At 32.0% G+C, this 25372-nt stretch overlaps 3 protein-coding genes across 5 annotated transcripts; 1 reads left to right on the top strand and 2 right to left on the bottom strand.

Annotated features, from left to right (window-relative positions):
- Positions 1-1715: 1715 nt before the first annotated feature.
- On the top strand, positions 1716-2729 carry LOC114424338 (protein MKS1-like). Its single transcript, XM_028391179.1, has one exon. The coding sequence runs from the start codon at positions 1899-1901 to the stop codon at positions 2493-2495; it is 597 nt and encodes a 198-aa protein (XP_028246980.1). The 5' UTR covers positions 1716-1898; the 3' UTR covers positions 2496-2729.
- Positions 2730-5043: 2314 nt separating this feature from the next.
- On the bottom strand, positions 5044-8385 carry LOC114422930 (uridylate kinase-like). The gene is made up of 7 exons (XM_028389492.1): positions 8089-8385; positions 7798-7939; positions 7376-7429; positions 6966-7057; positions 6490-6716; positions 5544-5720; positions 5044-5431 (listed from the first exon to the last, which is right to left on the bottom strand). The coding sequence occupies exons 1-7, from the start codon at positions 8262-8264 to the stop codon at positions 5322-5324; spliced, it is 978 nt and encodes a 325-aa protein (XP_028245293.1). The 5' UTR covers positions 8265-8385; the 3' UTR covers positions 5044-5321.
- Positions 8386-9022: 637 nt separating this feature from the next.
- On the bottom strand, positions 9023-14762 carry LOC114421954 (WD repeat-containing protein 44-like). Of its 3 annotated transcripts, none has more exons than XM_028388097.1 (8): positions 14356-14762; positions 12104-13733; positions 11895-11985; positions 11562-11722; positions 11394-11445; positions 11195-11274; positions 11016-11109; positions 9023-10065 (listed from the first exon to the last, which is right to left on the bottom strand). In XM_028388097.1, exons 2-8 carry the CDS (start codon positions 13085-13087, stop codon positions 9524-9526), a joined length of 2004 nt encoding a protein of 667 aa, XP_028243898.1. In that variant the 5' UTR covers positions 13088-13733; positions 14356-14762; the 3' UTR covers positions 9023-9523. The 3 variants fall into 3 exon arrangements, with proteins under 3 accessions (XP_028243898.1, XP_028243900.1, XP_028243899.1); XM_028388099.1 differs by having other exon boundaries at positions 12104-13041; positions 13469-14761; XM_028388098.1 differs by having other exon boundaries at positions 11562-11719; positions 12104-14761.
- Between the last annotated feature and the right edge of the window lie 10610 nt (positions 14763-25372).

Genomic DNA, 25372 nt, shown 5'->3' with positions numbered 1-25372 from the left:
ACTATAAATAAAAAAAATCCCGTTATACCAAGCAACAAAGATAAAAGGAGGGTAAGAGATGAATTAGTGCATGTGTTTGATTGAAGTTAGAAATATTGGGCGTTTTAATATTAATCTAATAAATAAAAATAAAAGTTCTAATTCTTTAATAAAATTACTTCTATCTCAAAAGTTTTTTTTTTTGTTAACCTTAAACCATTAGTTGAACTTAACTGAGTTCCGAACACACTAGTTAATTTTTGTTAAATAAAAAACTTTAACATTTTTTTAACAATTAACAGTTTTCATTAGTATGACATTTTTTTAAGTAAGAACTAAAATCTTTACTATATAATTTCGCTATTAGACCTCAGATACTCTAATAATCTAAATGCTCCAATCACTTAGAAATTTAGTACATAGCGCAATAAAAGAAAGAAAAAAATTCCCTCTCTATTTGAGGAGAAAGTGCTCCATCCAAATTGCCAATTATGGCCACATTGAATGATGGAGATCCTATGCTATGAAGTATCATCAAAAAGTCACATTTGGTTGTATTATTTCCATCACAATAATGCCACCTCCTGCAGTCTCCCCATCCCCATCCAGGCTATTATTTCCAAATTCAAATGGCACTGACTTCACATGGAAAATCAATTAATATCTCCATAAATGGTCTTCTGATCGTTCTGTACAAGCTCGATTCAAGATGAACTTCTACGGGCTATATCCAAATGATCCACGGTACCGATAATATTATCCCCTGTATCGTAAACAAGATTGGATATGTGGTGGAATGAATGAAGATATGTCACACTTTCGTTATACGTTGGGTTGGGTAGCTTTTGAGGAGTTGAGTTTTCTTTCTGGTTGAGATTGCTAATGCTAGTTAGGAATTGCTTGATTCTGAGTTTATTTCTTTAAATTCTAATTCTGAGTTTATGACAGTAATCAGTAAAAAAACATGTTTCTTTTTTAAATATTAATTACTATAACTATTTCAATGGAGTAATTTTCTTGTTATACGCACAAACATTTATCTTTATCTGCTCAATAGAATTAAATAAGTTAAAATTTTATTTAGAACCACTGTATTTTTAGTAACGTGAAGTTAAACATATTTATAACTATTTTATAATGTAAAGTAAAAGTTATAATTAGAAAAAGCAAGTGCTCATTTATGGGAAGAGACTCACTCTCTTCTAGGAATCTAATGCGAGAAACACACCGATCAACACATCACCTCAATTTCAAATGCATGGAATTTGCTCTTTACAATACTTTGCTCTTTACAATGTCTAGTTGATACGACAATCAAAGAATAAGCCTTAATATTTTGCATTCAACAAAACAATTGAGGGTGACAGTTATATCCATGTCAAACAACTACTTTTTTTATAAAAAAAATGAGGTGTGTTAATCATAAGTGCCTTGACCAACTGTCATCAAATTATACTAATTTAATTAGAAGTTTCATGTTAGATTTCTCGGTATGCTTACCTTAAACACTTGGAAACAAAAAATTTACCGACCACATTAATCTTATTTCAGTTAAAAATAAGATTATTTTCAATGAAAAATACCTGAAAAGAAAAACAATACATGTCATAAGCCCACAAGGCACAAGTTAAAAGTTTAAAATAATTTTTATTGGTTAAGAAAATACAGTATTTCATTTGTCAACACAAGAACAGGTGTTTGACTAATCAACCTCTCTTGGTCAATAAATGGCCGTCTATTTCCTTGATCGCAAAAATTAAAACAATAATTAGTAATATTTATGTAGTCCAAACTCCCCATAGCCCCTCTTTTTTTCGTAATAAATTAACAATTAATGTAGTACTTGGTAATTTGTGGTCCAACAACACCACCCTCTTTATAATAACACCCATTTTCTCTTCCTATCACCAAGCCCCACCATGAACCCGCCGGAATTTCCCTCCGGCAGCTGCGGAACATCATCGCCGCCAGGAAAGAAAGAGCTCCAGCTCCAAGGTACACGCCCGCCACCTCTCAGAGTCAGCAAAGACTCCCACAAGATCCGCAAACCGCCGCTTCCCCCCACCGCGCACCAACCGGCGGCGCTGCCGGAGCACCGGAAGCCGGTGATCATCTACGCCGTGTCTCCGAAAGTCCTCCACGTTCCCGCCGGCGACTTCATGAACGTCGTCCAGCGCCTCACCGGACCCTCCTCCGGCGACGTATCGCCGGCGGCGAGACTCGCGTCGATCGAGAGAACGAGCCCGTCGGAGAGGGAGAAAGTTCACAGCGAAGACAACGACGTGAAGTTGATGTTAGAAGGAGTGGAAGTGGGTCAATTCCCCGGAATATTGTCGCCGGCGACGTTGCCTCCGATATCACCAGGGTTTTTCTCGGAACCGCAAACGACGTCATTTTGGAATGACTTGAGCCCGTTTTGGTCAACGAACAGCTTCGTGGCGAGTCCGTCGGGGTTACTTTCCGGCGCTTTGGTTTCTCCGCTGCCGTCGCCGGACATCTTTAATCTCTTCGACTAATTTTCGTTTTCGTTTTCATTTTTTTTTTGCGTGTTTGATGATTAATGGGGAATGGTTTGAGGGAAAGGGTGACGGTGGAAAATTCACCGTTTCGCTGACTATTGTGCCACGAGTTTTGTAGTGTAATGCGTATATTGTTATACTGGGAAAAGAAAAATCAATGAGGACTCTTCAATTCAAACTTCGGTGATTCACTTTTCTGTACTAAAATTGGCTGACTTTATTTGTCACAAAGTTTGAGTGTCTTTCCGAGTGTCTATCGTGGATTGGGGTTTGAGTTTTTTCTTTTTTTTTAATTACTCATTTGATTTGTGATTGATAGTTTTTTATTACAATTTAAAAGTGATTTTTTTAATTTTTATATTTTATATTTTAATTTTTTTAGTTTTTATAATTTATATTTTAATTTTTACTTAATTTGTGTAGTTTGAAAGTGATTTTTTTAAATCTTTATTATTTTTTTTAACTTTTATTTAATTTCAATAGTTTTGAAAGTAATTTTTTAATTTTTATACTTTATATTTTAATTTCATTTTACTCCTTATCATCAAAATATAAGTAATATTATCAATTACAATTAACTATAAAAAATATTAACAATGTAACTAATTTATCGCAAGATAATTTGTAATAAAAAAATAGTTCATAATTTATAACTAATTTGTAATTAATTGTTTTTATATATTTTTTAATAAAGATAAAAGATAATTAAAATACAAATTATAGGGACTAAAAACATCATTTTCAAATTATATGAACTAAAAGAGTTATAACTACTTGTTTTTATATATATACTTTAATAAGGATAAGGTAATTAAAATATAAATTATAGAAACTAAAAATATCACTTTCGAACTATATGAACTAAAAAGATCATTTTTAAATTATAAGAATTAAAATGTAAATTATTTGAAATAAAAAAATTACTTATAGACACTAAAAAGGTATGAATAATAAATCTACGTGAATGAATAATTTAATTTTTTTTATTAATTATTAAATACGGCTCACAAAAAGTTTTATTTTAGATTTTTCAAAATGGAGGTCGGAGGACTCTTATTCTACTTTTTTTGAATTTCTTGACATAACATCTTGTGGTGCTAGTTTAGAAAATATTTTATCTCTCGAATATTCATTTTTTATAAAAGAAAAATAAACAAATATGGACTGGAACATTACTACAAGTACAATGCTAGGTCAAAATTCAAGGATATTAAAGGATTACAAGAAAATATTGTTAAAAAAAACTGATTACAATAACTTGAAAAGTAATCATTGTTTAAAATAAAGAAAAATAGGAAGAATGGTGGATGGAGAAAAACAGTGAAAGGATTATATTATTTTCTTTTCGTTTGGTTACATAAAAAAATAAAAAAATAAAAATTAAAAATGCATATAATAGAATTCATTTTTTTTCTATCCTGATAACATCTATTGACTTAGTTACCCATCTATTCCTTATTGGACCTTGTGGGCTCAATAGCTTTAAGAGGGATAGGCTTAGAATGCAGAAGAAAAATTGATTGCAATAACATAAATGAGATAAGGGAAGAGAAAAAAACAACCCACTTGAGATTTCCACTATCTTTGTAAAATCCATTACAAAGTCTGAACCATACAGGGACAACCCATCCCTTGTGTTCAGGAATCCTTTACAACAAGAGATTCACAGTCTCATAACCAATCTCATTGAATAAGAAGAATGGAAGAAGAATTCTCTCTTCAAGAGAAGAATATTACAATGAAGATCCTGTAAGAATTCTTATAAATTTTGCAAGTGTTTGGTCAAGGATTTCTTTTGAGAGAGCATTTGACAATGAAGTTCTTTTAGAATCTCTCTCATTGTCTTTTGAGAGGATAAGACATTTTTGCCAAGCAAAACTCTCCAATTTCGTCCCAAGTCACACATATATATAGGCATTTGATGACCATTCAAAATTCAAATGATAAAATGTGACTGCTGGCGATATTCATTGAAAATTCTCTCTGGTAATCGATTACAGAATTAGTGTAATTGATTACACAGTTTTTTTTCTTGAACAGTTGTGACCCTTCATTTAAAATTTGAATTCCCAACGTTCAGAGTCTCTAATAATCGATTACATATGATGTGTAATCGATTACATGTGCCTTGAATGACTTGAAACCTTTTATTGTGAGACAAGACTTGATCTTGAAGAAATCTTGAATCAAGGCTTTGTTTGTTGAAACAATCTTGTATTAATCTTGAAACAAAATGAGCCTTGTTTGATTCTTCTTTTGATATCATCAAAATCATGTATACATACATTCACATTACTATTATATATATGTCATCAAAGAATAAAATTTCTTTTTTTCCACGTGTATTTTCCTTCGGAAACAATTCTGTCCAATATATGGTCAGAGATTTCTCTCTAAAAAAGAAATTATTATTATTATATGGTCAGACATTTTCTCTATAATAAGCTGAATTACATTCCAGCCAAAGTGCACGTTCGTTTTGGACCAAGCTGAACATTGCGAATGTAATACAAAATATGGGGGGACAAAAAACGGAAGACGTGAATTTATGCAAACGGAGCAAAGTCCAAAAGTCAAAATATAATTTGCTTAAACCACAAAATGGTAAAGTAAAATTAGGCCAAACCAGGTGGAGGGAAACATCAAACGATAATTTAACTTGTTATATTTACAAATTTATGACTCAACAGCACCCTTGAAGTCCATCAAAACCACCAATGCGCAAGTAATGCACCTCACATATTTGGCATCCTCGGCTGGAGGATTGTATAGGAAAAGAAAAACACAAGAAGTAATCAATGGGTAACCAGACTACAAATATTTTCATGCTCTTGATACGGTAGAATTCCAGGTGGCCCCAATCAAAGTGCCAACTCTTTCTCCTTTAATAGCTTTCTCAATGTTACCAGGTTTGTTAAGATTAAAGACAATAACTGCACCATAAAGGAAGGGCAGGGTAAGGAGACATTTAAACTAATAACAATTAGAAAACATATATATATATATATATAAAAGTGCATATAAATGTTTGTCTGCGTGACTTACCTGGAATATTATTTTCTTGGCATAAAGTTATGGCAGTCATGTCCATCACTGACAGATCTTTGGAAGTTACCTCCTGATAGGTTAGTGTCTCATGAAGACGTGCTTGTGGATTACGCTTTGGGTCCTCATCAAAAACTCCATCAACGTTTGTTGCTTTGAGTACAACCTCGGCATTAACTGAATAAATGACGGAATAAAGTCAAGTAGAGACACTAGAAAAGTTCACCTTGTAAACTGAAGTGAAAATAAATTTAGCAAAAACAGAAAATTGATTTGAAAAGGTTTAATTACTCATTTGGTCCATATAATTTTATTATTTGTATATTTCAGTTCTTATAATTTTAAAGTGATTTTTTTAGTTATTATAATTTATATTTTAATTCTCTTCTAATCCTTGTAGTTTGAAAGTGATTTTTTTTAGTCTTTATAATTTATATTTTAATTATTTTTTAATTCTTATAATTTGAAAGTGGTCTCTTAGTTCCTATATTTTATATTTTAATTCTCTTTTAATTATTACCATTAAAATATGGATAATATTATTAATTACAATTAATTACAAAAAATATTAACAAATAATTCGTAACTAATTTATCACAAGATAATTTATAATAAAAAAAATAATTTATAATTTATAACTAATTTACAGCTAATTATTTTTATATATTTTTTTTAATAAGGACTAAAAGGTAATTAAAATATAAATTATAGAGACTAAAAAGATCACTTTCAAACTATAGGGGATTAAAAGAGAATTAAAATACAAACTATAAAAATTAAAAAGACCACTTTTAAACTATAAAGACTAAAAGAAAATTAAAATGTAAACTATAAAACTAAAAAAACCACTTTCAAATTATAGGGACTAAAAGATACGTGAAACTATAGGAACCAAATGATTAGAGCTATCCTTGTTCTAGATCACATCAATAAAAATTTAACTTACTTTCTGCACATCGGAGTGCTGCAGCAGTGTCTGTGGTAAAGAATGGATTTCCAGTTCCAGCAGCAAAAATGACAACCCTTCCTTTTTCCAAATGCCTCACTGCCCTTCTGCGAATATACGGTTCTGCAACCTCAGACATACGAAATGCGGTCTGCACCCGAGTAGGAATGCCTATACTCTCCATTGTTGCTTGAAGAAATATAGCATTCATAACAGTGGCCAACATCCTAGAGGATAAATTAAACAAAATTAGTAATAAGCCTGGATACTACTTCTCATGCATTTTGAGCAACTCAAAGCATAGTGGATCATAATAAATTGGAAATGTAAGTGAACAACCAGCGCGTCAACACATTAGTCATCAGTGCTGTGACTTAATCTACAAGATAGAATTAAGACTTTTGTAAACATGCTAAAGAGTTCTGAGAGAAGATCTAAGGTAGGCGCCTAAGACTAAGAGAAATTAAGGGAATCACCCAATATAATCAGCAGATGAGCGGTCTAGTCCGCTACTTCCAGCCCAGGAGGATCCACGGAAGATGTTACCCCCACCAACTACCAGTGCAACCTGAAACATCATCCTAATTGTTTAAACCAAAGTCTGAAAACCAGGTAAAAGCTTTGAATAACTTCAGGCCAAATGTTCTAACTTGCAGTGATATCATAAAGTCTCCCAATGTTACAGCCAAATACAAAAATAGATCCGTGTATCACTTCTCCTAAAGATTAATTTGTAAAACACATCGACAACGACAATTTCACAAAGCTACAGTAAATTTCACACATTCAATTAGTCAAATGATCTCAAACAACAGATGATGCAGCAGAAAAACTAGAACAAAAGAAACAAAAAAAGTATTAGAATAAAAGAATCCATTGTAGTCACCTCAATGCCAAGGCGAGTCACTGCTGCCACCTCCCTTGCAATGGCCATGGTTATCTGTATCCAACCATAAAACAATAATTTCAGAAATGATGCCGAGAACAACACGAATCAAAATATTTCATTTCATTTCAATTATTATGTTTTCAGGAATTATGTATTGTCACTCTACTCTAATTAACTTGTTTTCTCATTTCCCTAAAATGTATGTCCCTTTAAGTAATTAAGCTATAGCAAAGATCTATTGCCACTGTTATATCTATGTAAACTTGTAATTAACAATTAGAAAACTAATTTTAAATAATGAAGGCAGTAACGCACAATAAAATAGTAGAAAAATGTGCAGCTCCTGCAAGTGAGAAGTTATTAAAAAAAGAATAATTGAATAGAGAAATAGAGTGGGAAAGCAAAGCAGGGTATGTAACCTTAGGGTCAATGTTCTGAGAGTGGTCTCCAGCAAGTGCTTCTCCGCTAACTTTGAGCAAAACCCTTCGCCATTTAAATGAAGGCTTGCTACTTTCGTTCATTGAGAGTCTCAAGTGAGACATGGACGGAATCTCGGACTTCCTGCCAACAAATTTTATTTATTTCAGCCATAACAAACAGTTATGATTATTATTATCGTCTTAGTTCCACAGAAGCATTTCTACAAACAGCTTGTTAGAAGAAGAAGAAGAAGAAGAAGAAGAAGAAGAAGAAGAAGAAGAGAAACAAACCTGAAATTGATGGGCTCAGGGGAAGAACCCATTTCGGAGCGAACGGCGAGACTGGTGGTCTGGAAGGTTGAATTGCTCACTGTGAAATAAGGGAAGAGGGGCTTTGGAAGACATAGAGGAGAAGATGAATGAAGAAAAGAAGAAGAGAAAGAGAAGAGAGGGGTTGAGAGTGCCATTAGAGTTTCAATTCGCGCTATCTCTATGCTACCGCTAAACCCTCAACTACCGAGGTTTTGAATTATTGAAATGTCTCAATGGAAATTGGCTACCAAATAAAGAAATCCAAATATCCTAACGGGATTATCCAAAACTAAAAAAGAAACGTGGCTTTTATGTAGACAAAAATAAAAATGTTAAATCAGATCAAGTGAGGTGCATATTAACTGGCTAAGACTCACCGCTAACCTACTTTCTAATTAATATTTTATAAACAATTAATTATTACACTTAGATTCTATTATCATACTTTAATAGTGCAATCATTAACATGCGTCCTGCATTTGCTTCTCATATTAAAAATATTTATTTACTAAAATATTTACTTCTCTCCTTTCAAAAAAAAAATTTTACTCCTCAATGATAAAAATTCATCTCACTACGTTCAAAACATTCACCAGCTCATTTTCTTTTCGTCGGCTCCATCTGACTCGCAACTTGCCACTAATTGGTAGACTATGACTCCCCTCCAAAGTTTTCAATATATATTTATATTGCTAATGATTTAAATTTTTTTGAAAGAATATAAAAAGATAATTTGAAAATTTTAGTCATTGAAAGAGTATAAAGAATGTAATCATTTATTATTATTATTATTATAGGCAATTTTGTTTTAATGAGACATATTTCAAGTGACTATTTCTTCCATGATAATTGATAGACATTTAGCCCGCGGCCTTAGCAAGTCAATAATAAGGTAAAGATAAGCTCTATAAAGTAAATTGAATAAATTTCAATTTCATTTTAAAATTTGTACCTGCTGTATAAATCATCTAATCACAATGTGAGAATGGGAAAAAAGAGATTAGGATTCTCGCGAGGTCTGTGGCCTGACTTCGCCACATTAAACTAGAGACATATCACAAGTGTTAAGTGTTCAAATTTCTAGAACATGTCAAGAGCCTTGAGATTCAACATGGATTTAGCAATTATCATCATATAAGCAGAGGCAATGGCCAAGATACCATGAGCTTCAAATTCCGTCTTCCCACATTTTGAGCCACTTATATTGGATTCTAAGGCCATAAAACACCGTTGTAAATTTTCCACCTTTAGCAAGCAAAGCCTTAATGGATAAGTGGCTAAAGTTCTCATACATGGAAGGCATCGTGGCTGAATAAACGATCCCAAAATAGTAGTTACATGGTTATTCAACACCAACATAACCATGGCATTTACATGGTTATTCAATACCAACATAAACATGGCATTCTCTTAATTAAAGCCTAACGGGCAATCCAAAGTTGTGGAATGTCTTGATAGTTCCATCACAACCAGCTGCCACAATTGATAGTCCCCATGTTTCTGATACACTTCTGTCATGGCAATTATCTTTGTGAGATAACTGCTGGTCTTCTTCTGCTATAGGTAAATCCCAGCTAGGAAGTTTCTCCTCAGGCCAAGTCATAGAACCTCGACACGAGCCATCAGTGGCGAACCAATTACCAAGAGAAAAAAGTTCGTGATCTCTAGTCTCAGGGGCAACCTCTAGCTGTTGGGTTGGCATTTCTGAAGAACGGTGGGAATAATTACCACTAGAGTCCCTTTGATCTGCTTTCATTCCTGACCAAGGTATTGCAACAGTAACACCTTTAGAGAAAAAGTACTCACAGGAGCGTTCAGATTTCGTCTGTTTCGAAGAAGCATTTCCCATGTCATCAAAGTTCCAAATATATACATGGGAGTCCTCTCCAACTGAGATTATATTTTTTCCACTTGATGTAAATGAACCAGACATCTGACTTCCTGACTTAGGAAGACCTGTTACAAGTAGTAAGACTAACTGGCTTAGAATTTTTAATGAAAACCAACCATTAAGCATACACAGTGGAAACAAATATAACCAGCATCATGATTATTTGAGGTACTTCCATTTTTATATATGTAAGAATCTACAATATTAACGTGATTAGTCCTAAGAGACAAAAAGGAAAAAGAACTTCAACTACAAATTTATCAAAGTTGAGTAACTAAACCTTTCAAAAGTCTGAGGAAAGCTTCTCCTCCCCTCCCAACATAGTAAATTTGTGGGATAGGCATTAAAAATAGAGCCGCTATATCTCCCAATTTGCAAAACAATTGCTTCTGCCTAACGTCAGCCTATCAAATAAGCAGATCCTGATGCCACCCAAGGAAACTATAGCATAGGTTTAAAAAATAAACTGGATAAAACCAGAGTGAATCTTTCTAATAAAATAAAATTCCACCCATGTGAGGAAGAAGCTCAGTGTGTGGGTTTAATTTTTCAAAATTAATCTATTAACTAATCAACCAATGATATTTCAAACTGTTTAAAGTGACAGCTATAAAAAATAAATTGAAACAGACATTAACAGAATTACAGAGGCTGCTGACCTTTAAACTAACAAATATAAATCAACAAAACCTCGGGATACAACAAAGATTCATTATGCAGCTCATAAAAAATGTTACACCTAGGTAGTTACCAAAAGTTATTTCTTAAACATGACAAAACCTGCCATCATTCCAAGGTAACAAACAACAAAGTACTTGCTAACATAAAATCTTTTATTCATGTCAATTATATGGTTTCAATTAAGATGACAATTCACAACGTCAGAAATGATCACCATCCCAACAAAAGAGAATAGTTATTGGAAAATGCAAAACAAATATTGATAAGGTGAAGAACTATTGAAGCCTATCCTATTATTCTTCCAATAATGATTCAACACTAAGTGGTGGTGTACCTTTGTATTTCTGAACAAGCTCAGTGCCATCAAATATACAAATTTTAGAATCTTCTGATGTGATCATTATTCTCTGACTGTTTTTTTGGGAGAACTACAAAGGAACAAGGATGTTATAATGTTAATAGATAAAGTACAAAGTATAGCACTTTAGTAGCTAAGAATTAAAAGATTGAAACCTGAATGCCGGTAATCTTGTTGCCTGACACTTTCTTTTTTCCATGGACATCTATCTGTGCCTCAAGCTGGAAATATGTTCCTAAATCATTAGAAATCCAATTTAGACAGTCCTTTCTATTTTTTGTCCCTCTATTTTATCGTTTGAAAAGAGAGTTCATGACTATAGTAATTGATATTTGTTAAACAAGAGGTGCATACCAGAAGCAACATAAAAACAACAAGTGCCTGTAACAGAACCAACTACAAATCCCTGCATATGTAAATAGTCAATGGTTCATCAATCTCATAGACATGAATTTCCAGTTTCAAAATATGTAAGAAGACCCAAAGTCATGAAAAGATTCAGGGTTAAAAGTCATGGCATACTTTCCCATCTTGCTGGTAACTTATAGCACTTATGACATCTCGTATATCTGCCCAGTCAATAACTCGCTCTTCACGTATCCCCCATATTCGAACCTTACCATCAATGGACCCACTAATGAAGTAATTTTCATCAACAGGGTTGAACTGAATGCATGTCACTGCTTTCATTAAAAAGTGAAGACACAATTATAAATTACATTCACGGGAAAAGATATTATAATGTTTCAAATTATGATTATGAACATAAACAAAGATGTGCTTTAAATTTTGTCAACTAATTAAACTATGGTTGAGAACAATATGCGCCAAAAGGCATGGTTCTGTTATACATACCATAGTCATTGTGATGGAAAACATTTAGACATTGATTACAACCAATTTGCCACAAGCGGACAGTCTTGTCCATAGAAGATGAAAGGAGAATCTGCAACAATATTTTTTTATCAGCTTCAAGGAAAATTAAAATTGCAAGCAAAACAAATTGAACATATTGCATGATTAGGGGGGAGAGGGGATAACAAGCTTCTGCTAGTTAAACTCACATCTGAATTAGACCAAGCCAAATCCAAGACATCACTGGAATGACCAAAGAATTCTTGCAGTGGTGATTCCTCAATTTGAAAAATACTATTTGGAAGGAAAATGAAGGGTTGACTTGAGTGTTTGTTCCGAGGAGAAGAGTTGTCACATTCCACTTTACTATTAGAAGTACTGTCTTCTGTGGTGGAACAAATACTGGACTTATCCAGTGATGTAACACGCCATATGCAAACAACACCATCTTCACCTCCACTTGCTAAATACTGACCACAGGGACTAAATTTCATTTTCCAGATTAGGCCTTTGTGTGCTCTAACCTCTTGTCCAAGGTATAGGCCACTGAACTCCAGCCACCTCTTTTTATTCTGCCTCACCTTTATTCTTCGAGTTTTATTTGTCCCTGCATTTCCTTCACCGCCTTTCCTGATGTTCACAAAGCGCTTCCACCAGTTTTTCCTCTTTCTTTTACTCATATTAAAATCCTGAAATTCTTCTTGTGAATCAGCTTCTCTGGGTCTGTGCTCCTCAGCTGTAGAAGAGAACTCATGCACTTTCCCTTGAAAGTTTGCATCTGCTTCATCTTGGGAACACCCTTTCACTTCATCCAAATAGACTTTTTCTTCAGAAGCTGCTTTGCCTCCTGAGAGAATCAACTTCTCAGATACTACTGGATCAGTATGCAAAATGCAAGCATTTGAGATTGCCCCACTGCACTCCCTGATCCTCTCCAATCCCAAGCTGATGGACGAATCATCAAAGCTCATTTTCTCTTGTGAACAAACCTTGGAAGCAGCATCAGCTAAACCCAAACCCTGCAGAAAACGTTCCCTCCTCTCCTTCACACTAACAGGCTCCTTCACCCAAATTTCGTCATAACCACACCTTTCAGAATCAAACCCTTCTTTGCCTAAAACAGAATCTTGAGCTGACAAACTATCCACTGAGTCAAAGAACACATCGATATCGTCATCATCATAGCCCAGCATACCTCACACTTAGTTTTGAAACAAACCACCTTCCACATGAAAATCTCACCTTCAAGATCTAACCTTTCTCCCAACTATCAATTCACTACTTCTCAAGACCCTAAAATTGGGAATTCCCAATCAAGGGACCGAATTTCTCCCCCCAGTTACAGTAGAATATTAAATGCCACAGATTAAAACCATGGCCTAGGTACAAGGAACCAACTAACCACCAATGAGTAAATGACAACAGTTTATTTGCAAGTTCAAAACCTCCCAACTCAAAGAATACTAATGAACAATTCCACACACCCCAATAGTGTATATAGATCATAGAATATTCATATCATCAAATACAAAGCAGAAACAAAGTCCAAGCTTAGTTCAAAGTGGATACTATACCAGGATTACGTGTTATTGTCAAGTCAAACAATGCCGAAATTCAGCATGATCAACCCCCCCAAGCTACCATGGCCTTATCCACACCAAAAGCTAAAGAGAAAGCTCCTCAACCAAATATGGCTGCAAATGAACAACTGAAAATGCCTCGAGATCTGTATTTTGTGATATGAAGATTGCCAAAGCGCACGAGCGGCGATAGTGTTAGTAATGTTTATGTCTCTCCTTTCTTATCTTAATATCACACCTCGTAATCCCCGCCTATTATCTGTGATATTAGTGTAGTGTAACATTAAAGTCAGACACCGAAAAAAAAGCAAGATTTTTTAATAACCGTTTCCATTTAAAGAAAACAAATTTCGTGACTCCGAATGAAGACAAAGGTTGATTTGATTCTCAACTTTCAGCTGTGTTTTTCTGTGACTAGAAAAAGTGGCTTTGATTGGTAACTGGTTACTTACAACAAGTTAGAAGCTGTTTACATTACATTAGACAGAACTAGAGAAGGCTGAGAAAATGAAAGTGAAAACTCGAAAGTCGAAAGTTTTAGGCCAATTAGGTGGTCATAGGTGGCCACAATGGACCCTCATATAGGCTTTACTTTCCTTGTTACTACAGCTAGCAGTCTAGCACTGTTGCTCTCTGCACAGCAGTTTGCACTTCAAATTTTTCTTTTCTCGGGTTGTGTGTGGTGTGGTATATTCTTGTATTGATTGAGGGTGCTATAGGTTTAGGTCTCCTATATGCCTATTTGGGTATGTTGTACGTGTTTCTTTTTTACTATTCCCATGTAAAATATGGGGAGTCTGAAATCAAAGAAGGAGAAAGGAAAGGTGGTGTTGAGAAGGGAAGGGTTGTTTAGGCCTAATATGCTCACAACATGTCCATACCTTGTTGTTGGAGTCACATATAAAATTGACACTTTCTAATGCCCACAGCATTGAGTTCTTGGAAAGTCAATTCCTTTCTGAAAAAGGAGCTTGTCATCACTCACATGAGTTAATTGAAAGGAGAGAGTGATCGTCGTGGAAGAGAGAAGATGGGTGGGTGGGGGTGGTGGCGGGGACCGGGGTGTACGGAAGAGTGTGCGAAGGAAATGAGAGAGAAGAGAGGGGGAAGCATGGCATGTGTTTGAGGGAGGAAAAGAGAAAAAGGAGATAGTGAAAAGATAGATCATAGTCTACATCATTATTAGCGCTTAGCATCCATCGAACGTTCCAAAACCTTCTCACTCCCTATCATAAACATTTCTTCATTTCCCCTCACTTTTCTCTGGTTAATTCGACACTTCCATTGTTGTTGTTTTTCTTTTTTAACAGAGGATCACATGATATCTCTTCGCCGATATTTATAGATTAACTTTTCTGCCAATAAAGACTCATCTATTCCATGAGGAACCAACTTATATCTCATATCTCAGAAAGAATGTTGATTTTCGTTTCTCATTACAATTGTCAGATATTTGTTAATAAATAATCTCTTTATGTTTATTCAATTTTAAGCCACCTAAGGAGAATTCGAAATCTAATTCACTTAAATTTTTTATTATAAAAAAAGAATATTAATTTTCAAAAGTAAGTGTTGAAATTTATTTAGAGTCTCTTTCTTTGGTATTACATCTTAAACCTTTTTTTTTAAATAAAAAAGAGATATAAGCCTTTTTATTTAACATCTAATTAATTATTTTTCCCAAATCGATTCATTTTGGGAAAAAATAATACCTGTAGTTATGATTTATGTTCAAGTTGAAGATTAAACCATAAATTTTAATTTTTTTTATTGGCCATCAAGAAACTTTAGTTAAGACATTTAAATATGAATCACTTGTATCAATAAGATATCTTAAACCTCTTTTAATATAAGATTGCAGAGGTTTCTTCTTTTGAAATATGCACAGATTTAAAATTGAATATTTGATCACAGATTAAAGTTATATATTAATTATATCAAGGATTGAGACTTTCTTTGTTTTGTACCCGCTTGCATAAGTGATGTCTTCTCACAGTTTAGTGTGACTTCCACTCAAATCCTCACTGCAAGGGAAAATAGACAACTCAAATCAAAATATAAATCTGATTTGATATTTGGATAGACTTTTAGAGTAAGGCCTATTGGGATAAATTTTGGCGGATAAATATTCATACAAAAAATTAAAAGATAAAATATATTTTTTATAAATTAAAACTAGGATAAAATATATTTGAATTCCTATAAAATTTAAAAAATATTAATTTTATTTGTATAAAAAAATTGAATTAATTTAGTCCTATAAAACTAAAATATATTTTTGTTGGTCCATACTAATAATTTTATTAAAGGGTAATCAGAAGTGGTTCACGAATTTCTATGTGTAATTTTAATTACAAATAAATTAAATTATTTGTGACAGTTAAAAGTTTCAATGTGAATTAAATCATTTATGATAATTAAATACCCTCAAATATTGCAAGTTTTTGTTTACTTTCTAAGTGATTTTCTCCCACTTTCTAATAAGAGTTGGGGGAGTGAAAACGAGACTCGAATAGGTATTATATCTTTTAAATGTGCTTTAGAAAGTAAAGAAATAAATAATTAAGTTCGTTAGTCACAGCATGGAATCGTGTAATCAAACTATTAACGACTATGAAAAATATGTTTTATTTTTACATGAACCAAATTAATACAAAAAAAATTATGAGGATAAAATTAATATTTTTAAATTTTAGACAGACTCCTAACATATTTTACCGTTATAACTAATTTATGTATTTTATCTTTTAGAGAAGTTTAATTTGTGCAGCAGGAACTTTAATAAAAATTAAAATGAATAAATTGTTTTAAATCTAGAGGAAAAGTTTATTCTTTTTATTTTTTTTCTTTTATAAGTATTTATTATGAAGTTTATTCAAATAAGATTCATAAAAAAAGTAGAACAAAAATAAATAATAGAGAAATAAAAAAAAATATTTGAATAAATACAAATAAGAAAGAAAGATGAAAAATAATAAATAAATGATAAAAAAATTATATATAAATGTGCTACCCAACAAAATAAAATGATTGCATAAGAAAACATCATCCCTGAAGAAAGTGTAAAGTTTCAGATTGAATAAGAAAAACATTGGATATTAACATAGAATAAACATATTGTCTTCAAATAGTCGATGTAAAAAAATGAAAAGCACATAATATATGAGTATAAACACAAAGATATACGGTGTAAAAAATGATTTTTACACTATAATTTTTTATGCAATTATTCAATTATAAATTATCATTTAAAATTATCTTATAAATGTATAAATATTAAACTTTATATATAATTACAGATTTACAGTTGAATGTTTTTAATAACACAATAACCTGTATTACCTTAATTAAAAATTATAAATATACTAAAAAATTACCTTAACTAATTATCATAATATATATATTGGTAGATATCAATATTTAAGAGAAAAAAAGATAATAGTCTTATTTCAACCGGATTGTAATTTATTTTTATTTCATAAAATCCACACATTTTATACTTTATTTTAATTTTAAAATATATTTTTTATTTCTCTTTTCGAAACCTAACACACATTATTTGATCACACAAAACACTCTCATTTATATTCAAGGTAAATGATTTTATAGCTGAATAATTATGTTATGTATTTCATGTCTTGCTAAGGCATAATAATATGGGATAATAATTACACATAGATTTTGGCCTCCGAATGGAGAGCAGCCTCCCAATAGGTCTCTTTAGGTGCCTGCATAAATTGAGGCAACACATGCACATAGTATGAAAGTTCGGGTTTGGTAAAACAGAGATAAATGAGACGACCTACTAATCGCCTATACTGATCAGGATGAGGAAAAAACAAGTCTATTGCAAGTGCCAGATGATGATTATGTTCAATTGGCACATTTGATGGCTTAGCTCCTAGAAGTCCAGCTTCGGCTATAATGTCCAAAGCATATTTGCGTTGACAAAGAAAGATACCCGCGAAAGATCGCGTCACTTCAGCACCCAAAAAATATTTGAGGATCCCTAAGTCTTTCATGTGAAAGCAATTGTGTAAATAGGCCTTAAATTCGACGATAACTTCATGATTATCACCCGATATGATTAGGTCATCAACATACACCAACACTAAAATATGTACCCCCGGTCTTTGCAAGACGAAAAAAGAATAATCATAAAGAAATTGTTGAAATCCGTAGTGTTTTAGTGTAGCAAACAACTTTTGCAAACCAACAATGAGGCGTCTGTTTTAGTCCATATAATGACTTGTTAAGTTTACACACCATGCCATATTACTGAGGAAGAAAGTCAAGAGGTGGCTTCATGTACACAACCTCCTCAAGGTCCTTGTGTAAAAATGCATTATGCATATTCATTTGATGTAATTCCCAAGCTCGTGTGGCTGCTACGACTAACACTATGTGTACCATTACCATTTTTACAACGGGTGCAAAAGTCTTTGCGTAATCAATCCCCTTCTTTTGATGATTGCCAAGAATTACTAACCGTGCTTTGAATCGTTCTACACTTCCATCAGATGTATGCTTTATTTTGTACTCCCACTGGCAACCAAGTGCTTTCTTTCCTGGAGGCAATTGTGTGACTATCCAAGTTCCATTGGTCTCAAGAGCATGTATCTCACTTTTCATTGCATCTCTCCACCGACTGTTTTTCACCACGTCAGTATAAGTGACAAACTCCTTTTCCTATGAAATGGATGCAATAAAAGCATGATGTGAAAGAGAAAAATAGTCATAATTTATATAATCATTTATGGGATAGGGTGCACTTAAGTCTTCCTTTGGAGAGGGTGAACAGTTGGATGGGCTCAATCTTTTGGTGGTATTTGTCACATAATCTTGCAATCGAGAAGAAGGTTGTTTGATTTTATGTCCTCTACCCAATAATGGCTCGGTTGGTGATATAGATGGAAGCACTGTATCTTGTGTGTCCATATTTTTATAGAGTAACACCTTGTTCATCAAACCTCACATCTGGCTCGCCCTCTCTATCATCCATTGTCATATCACCACTTTCTTCAATATCTCCTATGTGATCCATTTTTTCTACACCACCAGTCACATCATCAACAATTTCTTCATAGCTCCAATTTTTAGGAGGAGGAGCATCTTTTCTGATAATAACATCAATAGAAAAAGGATACTTGATCTCAACAAATTCAACATCTCAAGAGACAAAAAATCTCTTTTGTTTCTAAGTCAAATAGCTTCCACCCTTTCTTGTCATATGGGTAGCCAATAAACACGCACTTCTTACTCCTACTTGCAAATATATCACCATTCCTTCTTTGATTATGGGCGTAACATAAGGAGCCAAATATTCTCAAATGTCCATATGCAGGTTGCTGCCCATATAGCATCTCATATGGAGTTTTTCCATTCAAAATAGTGGAAGGAGTTCGGTTGATCAAATATGTTGTAGTTAAAATACATTCCCCCCCAGAACTTAATAGGAAGATTACCTTGAAATCGCAGTGCTTGAGCCACATTCAAAATATGTTTATGTTTTCGTTCCACTCTCCCACTTTGTTGGGGTGTTTCGGTGCAAGATGTCTGAAAAATTATTTCACAATCAAGAAAATATCTTTTCATGTATGTAAATTCTGTCCCATTATCACTCCTGAATATTTTAACTTGTTTATGAAATTTCTTCTCAAGTAGAGCAAAAAAAATTGTGAAGCATTGTCGATACTTCTCGTTTATCAGCTAATAGGTATACTCATACAACACGTGAATAATCATCAACTATTGTCAGAAAATAAAAAGCACCACATGTAGAAGGAGTTCTATATGATCCCCATAAATCACAACGAATTAATTCAAATGCACTACTGGCTTTATGTTCACTCAAAGGAAACTTCTCTCTAATCTGTTTGGCTCTAAAACAGACTTCATATGTTTTATTCACTACATTGCTATCTTTGTGTTTTCTAACCTCAGGAATCAACTAGGTGATCTTCAAGGAAGGATGTCCCAGTCGTTTGTGCCACAAGTCCATGGAATGCAAACCATCAGTTTTGTAAGCTCTCACATTTTGAACTCCTCTAAAGAAATAGAACTCATCCCTTCGTTCACCTGCTCCAATCAGCGTCCTTGAAATACGGTCCTGCACAACACATAACTTATCACTGAATTGAACAACACATTTCAATTCATCCATCATCTGTGAAATAGATATCAAATTACAATTCAATTTAGGCACATAGAAAACATTAACAAGTTTTAAGCCTCCATCTAGCATCACGCTTCCTTCTTTAATCACTGTCGTATGTTATCCATTAGGAAGTCCAACTAGACAACTTTGAATGTTTTGCAGTTCATGCATATGATTCAGGTTTCCAGTCATGTGGTTGGAAGCCCCTATGTCAATTATTCATGTATTGGTATCACGCTCACATGTCATCTTGTTATTATAGTTTGTTTTCTAAGCATTTAGTAATTCTATCAGCGTCTGCCACTGCTTTGTAGTAAGTCCAGTCAAGCCTGAACTGTCTCCTTATTGCACGCACTTGAGTAATCAAATTTCTCGGGTTGTCATTGGAATTCAATTCTTGCAGTGATGAAGTCTTCTTCACCATCTTATGTTCTTCTTGCTTATGAGACTCATTCTTAGGAGTCTCCTCTTCACAATGACTCATTGCCACTAAATTTCAAACAAAACCTGTTGACTCTGATGCCATAAAGGATTTTATGACAGAATAATTTTGTTTTGTATTTCATGCTTTGCTAAGCCATAAATATACACAAGAGAGTTACAACAAAATCTTCTAAGATTGAATTATATAGATTGATTCTTCAAATAAAACTCTTAAGATCATGTCTAGACTAAACAAATTGATTTACATGATCACAAGATAATAATACGAGATAATAATTGCACATAGATTCTGTTATCTCATCATGATCTCATTACAAGGCCACACAACCATCACTCCAATTCACCTGAAAAATTGCCAAAGTATTAGCAAGCAGCGTCGTAACCGTCTTGCAATTGTAATCTTACCTTTAATCTTATTTATAAGAAAGGTTAAATTACTCGTTTAGTGCCTATAATTTTACAATTTGTATCTTTTAGTCCCTGTAGCTTGAAGGTGATTTTTTTAATCTTATAGTTTATATTTTAATTCTTTTTAGTCCTTATAGTTTAAAAGTGATCTTTTTAGTCCTTTTAGTTTATATTTTAATTATCTTTTAGTTTCTATAGTTTGAAAGTGATCTTTTTAGTCCCTATAATTTGTATTTTAATTACCTTTTAGTCCTTACTACAAAAATATATATAAAATAATTAGTTACAAATTAGTTATAAATTACCAACTATTTTTTTAATTATAAATTATCTTGTGATAAATTAGTTATGAATTATTTGCTAATATTTTGTAATTAATTTTAATTGATAATATTATTCATATTTTGATGGTAAGGACTAAAAAAAATTAAAATATACAAGTATAAGAACTAAAAAGACCACTTTCAAACTATAGAGACTAAAAGAGAATTAAAATACAAATTATAAGGATTAAAAAAACCACTTTCAAACTGCACAGACTAAAGAGGACTTAAAATGTAAACTTCAGGACTAAAAAAACCAATTTAAAACTATAAGAATTAAAAGGTACAAATGATGAAACTATAAGGATCAAATCAATAATTAAACCTATAAGAAATAAATTATACTATATTTTACACTCCAACTTATTTTTTATAAATAAGACCACAGGCAATATATATTTACAATTCATATCAAAATTGTTTAATGTTTAATTTAAATAGCGATTCTTTAGTGATTGATTAAAATTATTTTTTAAAAACGTTATATACATTTTTCTTGATTATAATTAATTGGTTATCATTCTCATACATATTTTTTTTATCATTATTAAATATTTATATTTTCAAAATCTGCACAAATGATTAATATTAAGCTTTGTTTAATTATATAAGTATGGAAAATATTTGTCACAAACGTATTCATCCTAAATCCAGTCCTATACATGCAAACCAAAATAAAACGCTTAGTTTTATTTTTAATCTTTTATTATAATTAATGTATGATTTTAGTGAAATTAAACCTCAATCCCGTACTAATATTATGCTACTTTAGTGTGTACATAAGTGTCATATTTTAATAATCATCATATTAATAATTTTAATATTAATTTATTTCGGTAAATTAGTATCATATTAAATTATCTTCGTAAATAAACGTTCATTTTAAATTTTAGTCCACCAAAATAGTATTAATTTTTTTTGTAAATAAATTCCGTATTAAATTATTTTCATAAATAATCATCCATTTTAAATTGATCTTCAACTAAATGTTAGAAACTGATGTCAATCAATAGTTTAATAGAAATGTAAAATCAATAATTTAAAGGAGTAACAAATAATATGGAGAAGACGACACATTAGATTTGTAGGCTGAAATGCGCTAATTAATTGACATATGGAAGATGAAGATTCTAAAGGTAGTACTTGGTTGATATGTGACAGATAAAGACTCTTTGTAGGAATTACTTTGTATATAGTAAGCACTTCGAAGCATTGAACTCCTCCAGCATTATTCTATGTTTTTCAAAAAAAGAAAGAAAGAAAAAAACTCCTAAAGCAACTGAGGTTTTGAAAATGGCTCACCATCAAAGTACATATAAATCAAATGCTTTGTATCAATTGGAAATGGTAATTTTAATTAAACCAAACAACTTACTTTTCCATTAAAACTTTGCTGTGATGCTACTTTGTGCTGGCAAGACATCAAAGTTTGATTCAGCTTGAAGCTTGTGACAAGCAGTTTGAGTTTGGATATCGATATACGCAAGTGCAATTTCGGTACTGTTGATTTGTTCATATAATTTAAAGATAATCCCAGCACATCCATAAATAGGGCCTTGAATCCTACAATGTGCTTCAAAATAAAGTATTTGCAGGTTGTTCACGTAAGTATGGTGGAATTTGCTGCAACATCAAAATTTACAAAGATTATTTAGTAACATAATGTTGTTGACTTTGCATGACATATTCTAACTTTATATTGATAAAAAAAATTCCATATTATTTTAACATAAACACATTGATATCAAATATTATTATCTATTTTAAACACTTGAAGCATTCTTTCAACATTCCTGCCACCATAGATTCTGTGAACACAAGCAAATCATTGAGGATCATTTGCAGGAAAATATGGAGAGAAAATGCAATCTGAAGGACATTTTCTTCTTTGATTCTTGCATGCTGCATACCTACCAGACATCATGATATCAATTTTTTTTTAAAAAAAAGAAAAGAAATCATAAGAAAATATTTGGCATCCAAGAAAGATTTCTTCTCTTTATATTGTGCTCCTGTGATAGAGAGGAGGGTATCTTATATAAGATTTGATGTTTTAGTTGCCAAGAATATTTGTATTGTAGTAGGTTTATACCCATAGAAAAAATCTTAACGGCTACTTTTTCAATATTGCAATGCAAAAGAAAAATATTAAAATTAAGAGTCTAAAATGAGAAAGGGCCATGAATCAAGACAATTAGGCTATATATATCACATGAAAATTAAACGAAACAAGTCATTTGTAACACATTTATGTAGCAGCCAAGTAATTAAACAAATACTTCTAATTTTCTTTGTTAGCAATGTAGGATAGATGTCAAATAAAGAATTAAGTCCTTTCATTTGTGTCCCTAAAGTTTTAAAATAAGAATAATATGAGGTTTCAAAATTTTAATTTTAAATTGTGTTTGACAACCAAAATATGTTTAATTTTTAGGCGTGTTCTTATTTTGAACTCTGAATTGATGCATAAAATTCAAATGCACTGAAAAATATGTTCAATTTTTAGGTCTCATTTCCACTAAGATTTAACAATCCACGTGGACAAAGTTTATAATCATGATATTTAACTACATGTGCAAAAGATATTTATCAAAAGAGAGTGTAATTCAATTAATTTAACATGATGCATGAATTATTATAAACACATGATATTTATTTTGTATTCCTATGAATAAAAGAAGAAAAATAATATATTTATGTAAAAAAAAACATGATTTAAAATCTTCAAAAAAACAAATCTTTACTAAACAATCATCTATTTATTTTTGTATATATAGTATAGTGATATATATAGATATTATGAACTTTTTATATATTATTAATTTGATTTAAAAATAAAAAAAAAAATATTAAATAGGAGAGCGATACCAAGATAGGTGAGATAATTGATATAATTAAAAACTTTCCCAATTTAATTCATTAGTCAAGTGTTAGGTTTGTGATATTGCAATTTGACATTTGATTTTCCCTACTTGTTTGTCTTGGGTGGCACTCGATCTATTATCCTGCCTTGTCATAGTGCTTCTCGTATATCTTGAAATCGTATGGCTGCGATTTCGGTTCCCAGATAACAGCTCAACAAAGAGATGGAGGGTGACACATTGCGGGTACGTGAAATTAATGGACCGAAACAACGTTTTAATAAAGAACTGAATGAAGAAGCTTTATAAACGTGTATTCATTCGTTTAATCATGTACACAAATTAAACATACAAGTTAGTTATATGTGACCTCCAAACCTAAAACGATAACAACGCGGTCGATGAAATAAAAAAAGAGGACCCCCACCCTTCCATTACTGTGGAGTTTTTCCCTTTCCTCTTTATTAACATAAACAGAGAAAATATATCTAAACTTATACTATATCGTAGATTATTTTAAAATTGTCGATGATGTGATATATTTAGCATGTTACATCATTTATTGAATGATAATATAAACTATTTAAAAAATTAATTTATCAAAATTAATAATTTTTATAATATATATATATATATATGAAAACTTTAAAAAATTAAAAATATATTTAAATCTAAATGTTATTATATGATTAAATTTTCTTCTATGATAAGATATCTGGTTGGAGAGAAAGATATCTAACGATGACAATCATGACTTATGAGAATCTCAAAACTATCCAAATATAGGGACCTATGACTAGAGTTATGATCCAAATCAAACGATACCCTCCAACATAAGAGTCATACCTGACAAGACTTAGTGGAGAAGGACCAAATCACAAAGATACTTTCAAGAATCTTGCCGAAGGGTTTAATTTGAAGGCCCATTTTCTATATGTAATTATGATTAAATAAATTGGTGTTTGAATCCTATGTCTTTTCGGTTGCACCAATTTGAGTTAATTTAGTAATTTAATACTATACTATATGTATAACTCATGTGAAGGAAGGAAATTTTTTGATATTTTTTCAGAAAAATACCTTGTATATTCGTGAGAGCTTCTTCATGGGATTCTTGTCGAATCAATTTCACCTATCAAGGTTAAACTCTTGTAGTGTCTATCCCTGACTTAACTTCCATATCTGGAAATGGTATTATCTGATTCCGTGACCTATATTAAACAATTTGTCTCTAATATAGATTATATCATGACTGGTAATAAAATTCATTATTTTATTTATTTATCATGTATTTTCTTCTCTACATTGGGATGATGTCCGATTACTTGGAGATCAAATCCCCCTCACTATAATTGCTTTATGGCCTTATATCTTATAACATGATAAAAAAAATGGCATAAGAGATCCAAATTCCTATAAAATTGTAGTCGAGACATATGTGGAAGCAGTGTCATAATTGGTGTCCTGTGATGTGAGTATGCTCTGTCTTTATATATTTGTGTAGGAGGAAGTGAACAAGGCTAGCTTGTTCGTTTTTGTCACTTTGCTACAAATTGAGAATATATTAAAACAATATTATTTACCTAATAAAATATATAACGATGCAAGTAAACTTAAGAGGAAAATGTGAAAGGCACGAGGCCTGACAAGTGACAAGGTTGTGGCATCCAAATTGTTAAGAGACAAATCTCCGCTCAATCTTCTC

The sequence above is a fragment of the Glycine soja genome, chromosome 8 (assembly GCF_004193775.1).
Source record: "Glycine soja cultivar W05 chromosome 8, ASM419377v2, whole genome shotgun sequence".
NCBI lineage: Eukaryota > Viridiplantae > Streptophyta > Magnoliopsida > Fabales > Fabaceae > Glycine > Glycine soja.
Note: the sequence above shows the minus strand (reverse complement) of the source record. Positions and strands in the feature narration are given on the sequence as shown.